Source organism: Babylonia areolata, chromosome 25 (assembly GCF_041734735.1).
Source record: "Babylonia areolata isolate BAREFJ2019XMU chromosome 25, ASM4173473v1, whole genome shotgun sequence".
Classification (NCBI taxonomy): Eukaryota; Metazoa; Mollusca; class Gastropoda; order Neogastropoda; family Buccinidae; genus Babylonia; species Babylonia areolata.
The window spans coordinates 4,903,201-4,915,000 of NC_134900.1; the positions used below are offsets into that span (position 1 = coordinate 4,903,201).

An 11,800-nucleotide genomic window follows, 5' to 3' on the forward strand; every position below is an offset into this window, starting at 1 on the left:
ACCTAAGTGAATAAAAATGATAAAACTAGCTAAAAAAAAAGAAAAAAGAAAAAAAAGTCAATGATAAAACTAAAAAAAAAAAAAAAGAAAGAAAAAAAGTCAATGATAAAACTAGTTTTAAAAAATATATTCAAAAAAAAAGTTAATGATAAAACTAGCTAAAAAAGAAAAAAAAAAAAGTCAATGATAAAACTAGCTAAAATTAAAAAAAATTTTTAAAGTAAATGATAATACTAGCTAAAAAATAAAAAATAAAAATAAAAATTTTTAAAAAGTCAATGATAAAACTAGCTTAAAAAAAAAAAAAAAAAAAAAAAGTCTGATAAAACTAGCTAAAAAAAAATTTAAAAAAAAGAAAGAAAAAGAAAAAGTCAATGATAAAACTAGCTAAAAAAAAATTAAAAAAAGAAAAAAGAAGAAAAAGAAAAAGTCAATGATAAAACTAGCTAAAATATAAAAAAAAAAAAAAATTTTTTAAGTCAATGATAAAACTAGCTAAAAAAAACAACAACAAAAAAGTCAATGATAAAACTAGCTAAAAAAAAAAAAGAAAAAAAAAGTCAGCAAATTAAACATCAATATCCCATTAAAATGACAGTGGCAAAAAGACAGATGATTAATTAATAAAACGAAGTTGAAGAAGAACAAGAAGAAGAAGAACATGTATTCATAAAGTGGCATGGAATTTTGTTGGACGTCCTGTTACTCATACTGGTGATTATAGAAATGCTGTTAAAGTATTCTTCTTCTTCTTCTTCTTCTTCTCCTTTGTAAGATGGACATCTCAGTCTCCATGATGAAAGCAGCTGTTGGCTGCACGTCCTTTTCACATTTGAATGTTATCATTTAATAGGAAGAAAAGGAAGGAGGTGGAGGTTTGAATGGTAAATTGTCGGAAACCAGGTAGAAGGAGGGTGAAATGAAGTGCATTTAACAATGCAAGTAGCATAAATGATACGGAACAAGAATACAAAACGACGGTAAGCAAGCAAACCACACAAACATTATGAATAACTACAAAATTGACACAGTTCGTACTGCACCCAAACCTTATGAACGAAAGGATTATACACAGTATACAAAGATAAGAAAAGGAGGAACTGTATGCCAATACAAAACATCAAAGGAAGGTAAAGCAAATGCGGCTTCAGATATTAAAAAAAACAAATGGACATATTTAGACAACTGTTTCCACACACACACACACACACACACACACACACACACAAACATGCATGCAATCACATTTTCCACACATAATTACTGCAAGACCCAGTAGCAAGTCCACCACAGAGCTAGCGCATTTATCCCATCCTCAATGAAAGAAAGGCAATAATAAAACAGCAATAACAAGAATAACAATGCTTAAAAACTATACAACGTAGTGATGAAACTGCTTGTATAATTTGTGAGACTTCCATAGCATGGCTTTTTTATGGATACATATGCACCAATAATGGTTCTTATAAATTCATGACAGGTGTAATGGGAAATTAGAGAAAGATTCATGTAAAAAACATGGTGCTTGTGAACTCTTGGAAAGAGACACTTTGGGAAGCTGAAAGAAGGAAATAAAAACGAAGGTAGTGCTGCAAACTGCTGCAATGTGGAGTGTTGGCCTAGACATAATGCGTCTGCCTAGGCAGCGAGAGAATCTGAGCGTACTGGTTTGAATCCCACAGTCACCAGCATTTTCTCCCCCCTCCACTAGACCTTGAGTGGTGGTATCGATGCTAGTCATTCAGACGAGACAATAAACTGAGGTCTTGTGTGCAGCATGCACTTAGCGCACATAGAAGAACCCACAGCAACAAAAGGGCTGTCCCTGGCAAAACTGTTTAGAAAAATCCACTTCCATTGGAAAAACAAATCAACGTGCAGGCAGAAAAAAAAAGGGTGGTACTCTCAGTGTAGCGACACGCTCTCCCTGGGAAGAGCAGCCCGAATTTCACACAGAGGAATCTGCTGTGACAAAAAAGATCAATACAATACATCTTCAGCGCATGCAGGTAGAATGACCAACGCAGGGAAAAGGCATGGACAAGCTACACTTCATGACACTGGCTGTGTTCCTCACGTTTATACACTCAGGGACAGATGAGGGGCAGGGCTAATGGCAGTGGATGGAGAGGGGAAACGTTGAAGTGGAGAGGAAAAGTACTGGGGGCCAATTCACTAAAAACCACACCATCAGATGACATCTGGTGTTAATCTGTGGCTTCAACCATGCCAGCCGCAGCTGGGGGAAAAGACTTGCTAGCTGAGCAGCCATGTATAGCTGGAAAAAACATCAATGACAGAAATGGATGCAGTTAATGGCATGCCTGAACTCGAAAGCAAGAAATGTTTTTATTTTACAGAAAAGTGTTTTTTTTTCTTTCTTCTTCAATGGCCCAAATCCTTCTGCTGGTGGCATCATTGTCTCTTTCTAAGTCTTAGTTTCTCCTTTTTCCAAATCCACTTTGAGGGCCCATGTCTCGAACGCATAAAGGGCGAAGGAATACAATGGTACACACAGGTGCTTGGTCTTATGGTTCATGAAGATGTTGTCGCCTTTCCCTGCAAGTTTCAGTCTGGACAATGTTGATGTTGTCTTTAAAAGAAATTTGGGGTTTAGATCCCTCATTGCTAGCGAGAAAAAATCACCGTCATACACATGCACCAACTCACACCCCATCCTCTGTCTCTCTCACAAGCAGTCACATGTGCAAGCACACACACGAAGGGGAAAATTCAGAAAACAGTCTCAAAAACCAACAACTGAATCAACACCTGGATTACCGGTAGATGGAAGGGAAAGATAACAAACAGATCCTCACAGACAGTGGTACACAGAAACTGTGCAACACACATACCATGTATGTTAATGCCGTATGGAAAAGCCACATCAAAGCTAACATCACTGCCATAACACATGTTACCAAAACAGAGACGCATGCAGTCACTATACTACAGCAAATCATGACTCATATTCGCAGTTAATGCAGCAAGCAGAAGCCGCTTATGTCACTGCCGCCATCACCACCACTACAAAGGTTAGCAAAACAGAGACGCATGCAGTCACTATACCACAGCAGGATCACGACTCATATTGCTTGTATCCAACTTCAGAACAGTGATCTGAGGGCAGATTCTAGCAGCAATTCTTCCCAAAAATACCTGTGACAGATAAAAACAATCAACTGATTAGAAAAAGTTGTGTTTCTTGTTGTTGTTGTTGTTTTTGACTCACTTGTGTAAACAAAGTGAGTTTATGTTTTAACCCGGTGTTCGGTTGTCTGTGTGTGTGTGTGTGTGTCCGTGTGTCTGTGTGTCTGTGTGTCCGTGGTAAACTTTAACATTGACATTTTCTCTGCAAATACTTTGTCAGTTGACACCAAATTAGGCATAAAAATAGGAAAAATTCAGTTCTTTCCGGTCATCTTGTTTAAAACAATATTGCACCTCTGGGATGGGCACAAAAAAAATAAAAATGAAGCCTAATTATATGCAAACTGCATTTACTGTTATATTTATATCTTTTGTATTCTCTAAACTTAGCACTTTGATCTGATATTCTGACCCAACAACAAGAGCAGTCATTATTATCATTTTATGTTCAAACAGAACTTTGATCTGATATTCTGACCCAACAACAAGAGCAGTCATTATTATCATTTTATGTTCAAACAGGAACTTCTTTTGCTAAGCATGGAAAGTTTTATTTATTTTGCAAACGTTTTGGTGCAGATAGTAAAAAAGGGAAATTACTCTGTAATTAAAGCTAGGGGACTTAATTTGCTTTAAACTGATCTTTCTCATCTTAAACATTACATTTTGAAATTATACTCAATACATAAAAAGCTTGGATTTTTTTTTTAAGTGTATCAAAAGTGAGTCTTGAAGGCCTTGCCTCTCTTGTTTCTTATACTTTGACACCCTCCTCAGATTATTTCACTGACAGGCACAACAAAGGGAGATGAGGGATGTGGGGGCTGGGGAGGGGTGCTTAGGGGTTGAGGTCATAGGAGATGCGAGTGTGTATGTGTGTGTAGGGTGGGAGGGGGGCTGGGGGGGGTTAATCTAGCACTGGAGTGATGCCATAAGGAGGTGGGAGTTAATCTAATACTGCAGTGATACCACCATGAGGGGTGGGGTAATCTATCTAACACTGCAGTGATACCACCAGGAGGGGTGGGGTAATCTATCTAACACTGCAGTGATACCACCAGGAGGGGTGGGGTAATCTATCTAACACTGCAGTGATACCACCAGGAGGGGTTGGGATGGGGTAATCTAATAGTGCAGTAATACCACCAGGAAGGGTGCGGTAATCTATCAAATACTGCAGTGATACCACCAGGAGGGGTGGGGTAATCTATCTAACACTGCAGTGATACCACCAGGAGGGGTGGGGTAATCTATCTAATACTGCAGTGATACCACCATGAGGGGTGGGGTAATCTATCTAACACTGCAGTGATACCACCAGGAGGGGTTGGGATGGGGTAATCTAATAGTGCAGTAATACCACCAGGAGAGGTGGGGTAATCTATCTAACACTGCAGTGATACCATCAGGAGGGGTGGGGTAATCTAACACTGCAGTGATACCACCATGAGGGGAGGGGTAATCTATCTAATACTGCAGTGATACCACCAGGAGGGGTGGGGTAATCTATCTAACACTGCAGTGATACCACCAGGAGGGGTGGGGTAATCTATCTAATACTGCAGTAATACCACCAGGAGGGGTGGGGTAATCTATCTAATACTGCAGTGATACCACCATGAGGGGTGGGGTAATCTATCTAATAGTGCAGTGATACCACCAGGAGGGGTGGGGTAATCTATCTTACACTGCAGTGATACCACCTTGAGGGGTGGGGTAATCTATCTAATAGTGCAGTAATACCACCAGGAGGGTGGGGTAATCTATCTAACACTGCAGTGATACCACCTTGAGGGGTGGGGTAATCTAACACTGCAGTGATACCACCAGGAGGGGTGGGGTAATCTATCTAACACTGCAGTGATACCACCAGGAGGGGTGGGGTAATCTATCTAATACTGCAGTGATACCACCATGAGGGGTGGGGTAATCTATCTAACACTGCAGTGATACCACCAGGAGGGGTGGGGTAATCTATCTAACACTGCAGTGATACCACCAGGAGGGGTTGGGATGGGGTAATCTATCTAATAGTGCAGTGATACCACCAGGAGGGGTGGGGTAATCTATCTAACACTGCAGTGATACCACCAGGAGGGGTGGGGTAATCTATCTAACACTGCAGTGATACCACCAGGAGGGGTGGGGTAATCTATCTAACACTGCAGTGATACCACCAGGAGGGGTGGGGTAATCTAACACTGCAGTGATACCACCAGGGAGGGGGGAGTGCAGGGAGGGGGTGGGGTATATATGTAATGCTGCAGTGTGGCCACCAGTGTGACAGCCCTTCCAGGATTAACAGACCCCTCTATTCTAGTTCCTCAACTCCTAGTATGTGTAACTGCACAAAAAGATCAAATTCACACATTACACATCTGAGCCTGTCAATGTTTGTTGAGTCATAAAAACAGAAACACACTCAGCAAACATGTGTCTATCTTCCCCCATAAAAAAATAAAGGATGGTTGCCAAAAAGGCCAAGATTAAAAACACTTAAAACATCACACAAGTGAAATTCCACCGCATTTAATCTAACATAGTTACCATGACTCACTGGAGCAGACTTCAGCAGGGGTATAATTCCTGTCCTGTGCAAAATACGACTCTGCCCAGGTGGAGAAATCAAAATTAGTTGCAGCTAGTGACCTCCCTTAGTATATAACCTCCCTTCAAAAGCCCACAAATGTGGAATGAGATGGGCAGTGAGAAGGCATCATTTCTTTTGACAAACCACAGGTCTTTAACTCAAAATCTCATTTAAGCAGTAAGAAAGTCTTGTTTAACAACAACAATACATCTTTATCGTCCAGTTTAACTCATTCAGTACGGCCAGTCCTCTCTTCTCCTCTACACAGACCCCTCAGATGTCCTGTGGGTGTCTGAAAGACCCAACCTTTAGCTTCCGTCGTCAGAATTGTGGTATTCTTTGTCAACATTCACCTCTTCAGTATAAGAGCCTTCCGCTTGCAATATTTTGATGATGGTAATTGGGCTGAAACACTGTTAACGTCGTCTCTTTCGCCGTTTGTATGGAGAGAGTTAAAACTGGGAATTGTCTTTGGTCATCTCTTCATGATGACACACATTTAACTCATTTTGTACTGCCAGTTTGCTCCCCTGATTTTCCCCACAATCTATTTGTATAAAACAATCAATGAAAAACAAATATTAGAAGTCACGAATTGAAATTTTCCAAACTAATCAATAAACAATGATTAGCTGAGGGCAAAATATATAATTTCCTCCCTTCTTATGCTATCTTCCAGTGAGATGATGAAAGTATCCATCATTTTTGTTCGAAATCTGCACACACGGATGACTTAGGAATGAATCCCGGAGAGCACAATGAGTTTGAAACAGTTTGAATTCAGAGTGTTACATAGCCCTGATCAGGCTCTTTTGTCTGAAATATTTGTGAACAGTAGGGCCTTGATCAGAGCCCATCATCCCGAGAGAGATAACCCCTTACACAATACGTTACCGCTGTTCATATCACTATTATCTTCTTTTCTTCCAGTGAGGAGAGAGGAATAATCCACAGCAAAAAAGAAGATGACATGACATACTGACCCTGAGAGGAGTGACAGAGTTTGGGTCTGCCATCACAGCTGGTGCAATCAGAACCATGCCAGCAAAGTAGTCTGGCCTTTCCATGGCGGCCACAATGCTGATGGCACCACCCTGTGGACAACAAGTCCCACAATGCAGAGAAGCGCTGCATCGTGCATCAAATCAAATCAAAAATAGTTTATTAATCCACATGGACATTTATTTGTGCAGTCAAAGCCTTGTTATAAACACACACATTATATGATCAGGCACACCATGAAAAGAGATTAAAACTTGTCAAATAAAACCAACTTTAATTGTCAATAGACTAAAACAACACACACACACACACACACACACACACACACATATATATATATATATATATATATATATGTGTGTGTGTATATATGTATATATTATAAACTGATGTGAAATCAATGTAGCCTAAAAAAGATCATGATAAAAAAAAAAATTTTCAAGCCTGGAATAGGTTATGTTCCAGATCAGATCAAATCATGATACAATAACAATAAAGATATTCCTAAAACACTAAACCTTGTGCAGAGACAAGTCAAAGTGCTTTCACACTCGTTCATTCACATGCAAGCACAACTCTTGACTCAAGAGGGCAAAAGACAGAACTTAAAAAAGCACATGTAATTTTTTTTTTTTTTTTTTTTTAAACCAACTAGAGAAGCTGTAGATTGGAAAGAAGGAGGGGAGGGGTGATAGCTTCATTTGGAAAGAGGTAGGTTTTATAGCCAGATATTAAGAAGCTGAGTGCAGAGATCTGACAAAATGACAGAGGAAGATCGTTCCAAGTGTCAGGTCCAGAGACAGAAAAAGGGTGGCGGTTGACTGTGGAGTGTTTGAATCTGAGAACCCAGACACAGAGTGGATCTGAAGCTAATAGTACAGAACGAGATGGGGTGTAGAGGAGAAGGGAGCCACTCACAGACATAAGAAGGGGCAGATAATATATGATCATTATGTCATATATTATTATTGGGGATCATATTGTGTTATGCCATGTTACATCGTATCATGTCACACAATACCATGCTTCCCTCAATTTCCAAATGCATCTGTAACAGCTACTTGTTTGTACTATTACTATTTTCAGATTCACACACACAAACACACACACACACACATTTATATGTATGCAATCACTATACCACAGCAGACTCATATTGCTTGTATCCAACTTCAGAAAAGTGACCTGAGGGAAGATTCTAGCAGCAATTCTTCCCAAACATGCGCCTGTCAGGCCTTGAGTCCATGCTTACATATTTGTGTACCTATCAGAGTGGATTTCTTTTTACATAATTTTGCCATAGGACAACACTCTCATTGCCATGGGTTCTTTTTCAGTGCGCCAAGTGTGTGCTGCACATGGGACATCAGTTTATCATCTCATCCAAAAGACTAGACACTCAATTTGATTTTCCAGTCAAACTTGGGAGAAAGGGCGAGAGCGGGATTCGAACCCACACTCTCACAGACTCTCTGTATTGGCAGCTGAGTGTCTTAATCATTCTACCACCTTCCTCCAAAGTGCAGATGGTGGGACAGCAAAAAAAAAAAAAAAAAAAAAAAAAAGAAGAAAGAAAACAAGAGAGGCAAGGCCTTCAAGACTCACTTGTGATAAATTACGTCCCCAAGCATTAATTACAGAGTAATTTCCCTTTTTTACTATCTGCACCAAAACGTTTGCAAAATAAATAAATATTCCATGCTTAGCAAAAGAAGTTCCTGTTTGAACAAAAAATGATAATAATGACTCCTCTAGTTGTTGTGTCAGAATAAGAGGTCAAAGTGCCAAGTTTAGAGAATACAAAAAATATAAATATAACAGTAAATGCAGTTTGCATATAATTAGGCTTCTTTTTTATTTTTTTTTGTGCCCATCCCAGAGGTGCAATATTGTTTTAAACAAGATGACCAGAAAGAACTGAATTTTTCCTATTTTTATGCCAAATTTGGTGTCAACTGATAAAGTATTTGCAGAGAAAATGTCAATGTTAAAGTTTACCACGGACACACAGACACACGGACACACACACAACCGAACACTGGGTTAAAACATAGACTCACTTTGTTTACACAAGTGAGTCAAAAAGAAAAAGAGGGGTGTGTGAGGGCTCACCATGGAGTGTCCAAGGACAAACTTGGGGAGGTGAGGGAAGCGCTCAGCCACCATGTCAAAGTGATGGAAGGAGTCACGCACATACTCATGGAAGTCTTCCACGTGGACTCGGTCCCCTTCACTCTGGCCGTGACCCACTGTTCAACAATCAACAACAAACATTTATATAAATTATGACAGGCACAACAGCCGAGTGGTTAAAGCCTTGGGCTTTCAATCTGAGGGTCCCGGGTTTGAATCTCGGTACCGGCGCCTGGTGGGTAAAGGGTGGGAATTTTTCCGATCTCCCAGGTCAACATATGTGCAGACCTCCTTGTGCCTGAACCCCCTTCATGTTTACACGCAAGCAGAAGATCAAATACACACATTAAAGACCCTGTAATCCAATTCAGCGTTCAGTGGGTTATGGAAACAAGAACATTCTCAGCATGCACACTCCCGAAAATGGAGTATGGCTGCCTACATGGCAGGGTAAAAACAGTCATACACATAAAAGGCCACTTGTGTACACACGAGTGAACATGGGAGTTGCAACCACACAGAAGAAGAAGAAGAATTTAAATTATTATAATGGGTGTTTATAATGCGCTCTACCACCTTAGCACAGAGGCTCATAATGCTAACAATTAACATCAATATATGGAGAAAAAAATGTTCTAAAAAACATTAACAACTCAGGCAATTATCATCAAAACTTACAAGCAAGACAAATGGTATACATGTGTCAGTGACTAAGCGTGCACACACACACACACACACACACACACTCAATACATCTGACACTGTACCATACACAGACACACACACTCACTATCACACACACACACACACACACACACACACACACACACACACACACACACACACACACACCTTCCCCCTCACACACACACACACAAAATAAAGGAAAAACAACAACACCTTATCTTAAAAATATATATTAAAAATCAGCAACACAGATTATGGCTAGTGCTTAGTTCAGTATCATTATCCAACACGTTTCACTGGTAACTCAGCTGCTACATTTGCAAGCACTTGTCTAAGGTGTTACCATCTCATCTGTAGTTCAAACGTGTGTCAGCAGGTGTAAAAAGATGAACAGCTATTTTTTTATTAACCCCCACCCCACCCCCACCCCAGCCCCCCGAGCCCCCACCCCCTGCCCGTGGAATTGAAAGAAAGATCTTAGCTTCGGTATGAATGTACAGCTCCAAATTCAGTTAGCATTACAGCTGCTGCACATGCAAACTCAGCACACATGAAAAATGAGTCATGTAATTTTTTTTTTTTTTTTTTTTTTTTGACACACAGAAACACACACGTACACATGAACATGTCTACACAACGCACACATATAAATCATGTGCATATACACAAACACTCTATACATGTATACTCTGATGCATGCACAAACACTATACACATCACACACAAAACAACACAGAATTGTAAGTGTGAGACAGAAGAGGGAGGAAGAGAGAGGAAATGAAAAAGAAGGTGAGGGCTGAGAAAGGGACACAGACTAAGACATGAACAAAAAGAGATCAACATACAGAGTGAGTGACCCAGCCAGCCAGAGTGAGAGAGAGACAGAGAGAAATAGATAAACTGGGAGAGAGAGAGAGACTGAGAGACAGACAGAGAGAGAGAATGAGAGAGAGGGAGAGGGATAAACTGTCAGAGTGAGACAGACGGACGTAGACAGACAGACAAACTATGAGGGAAAAAAAGAGAGCAGAGCGGAAAAAAAAAAAAAAAAAAAAAAGAGAGACAGGAATGGACTGCGAAACAGAAAAACAAAAACAGCAAGGCAGGAACCTCAACCAAACAAAATTCCAACACTCAAAAGCCCCACAGGGAAAACCTACCATGATCATGCGAAAAGACGTAGCAGCCGACCTCTTTCAGCCTGAGGGCCAGTGGTGTGTACCACAGACAGTGCTCTGACACACCATGGATGATCAAGACCAGCGCCCTGCCAGAATAATCATGTTTCTATTGATATCACTGACACTTCACTGCTTATATAGTGCCTGTCTTCTGTCAGAGACCAAGGACTAAATTAGCGCTTTACAAACACACTGTCATCAGAGACCAAGCTCTAAGCGTTTTACACACACAGTCATTTGCACAAAAGTCTGACCACCTGGGTAGAGCCCTCTGGCAGCTGCCTTTGAGCACTCATCATTTGTTTCCTGTGTGATTCAGTCAGGATTTCTATTATGCGTATACATACACAAGTATATATTAGAGTGAATTTTGCCTGGGACAACACATTTGTTGTCATGGGTTCTTTTGACGTGTGCTAAGTGCATGCTGCACACTGGACCTTGGTTTATAGTTTCATCTGAATGACTAGCATCCAGACCACCATTCAAAGTCTAGTGGAGGGGGAGAAAAATACTGATGAGTATGGGGTTCGATCCCATAAGGTCAGATTTTCTCAATATCTAGGCAGATGTGTTACCACCAGGCAAACACTCCACTCCACAATTAAAACAGAAGGTTAAACTTAAAGGTCCGATAACCTTCCCCCTCCCCCCAACACTAACCCCGTTTTTTGTGCTTGTTGATATTCCTTCTTCACTAGTGAGACAATGAGCTGAATAATAATCATCATCATCATCATAACAGCATCTATTTTGCACTGAACCTTCAACTCTGATGTCAATATTATCTGACACCATGGTGCAGGATGTCAAATGTCCTGACCAATACTGCAGGTGCTCTGTGTCTTCTCTTCAGACTGGCTGAAGCCAATGCCATGGGTGACACATAATGAAAGGAAGCACAGGGTACATGTATACAGCCTTGTCGTGTAGTCCTAGATCGAAACGGACATCCACATCAGCACGTTCATCCTCCTCCTCCTCATTATACATTAGTATAAATAATAAATGTGCAATATTCTCTCTCTCTCTCCAGTATCCACCCATACACAAACAA

At 40.4% G+C, this 11,800-nt stretch overlaps 1 protein-coding gene across 2 annotated transcripts in view; it reads right to left on the reverse strand.

The window, feature by feature from the left end:
- Positions 1-11,800, reverse strand: part of LOC143299979 (monoglyceride lipase-like) — a 30,533-nt gene that overhangs the window by 10,629 nt on the left and 8,104 nt on the right. The window contains exons 2-5 of one of the 2 annotated variants that reach the window (XM_076613537.1): positions 10,723-10,829; positions 8,855-8,991; positions 6,724-6,868; positions 3,070-3,159 (exon numbers count right to left, since the gene is read on the reverse strand). In XM_076613537.1, the coding sequence (XP_076469652.1) occupies positions 3,070-3,159; positions 6,724-6,868; positions 8,855-8,991; positions 10,723-10,731 (381 nt within the window). In that variant the 5' untranslated portion in view covers positions 10,732-10,829. The remainder of the gene's footprint in view (positions 1-3,069; positions 3,160-6,723; positions 6,869-8,854; positions 8,992-10,722; positions 10,830-11,800) is intronic. The other variant, XM_076613536.1, reaches the window with a different exon arrangement.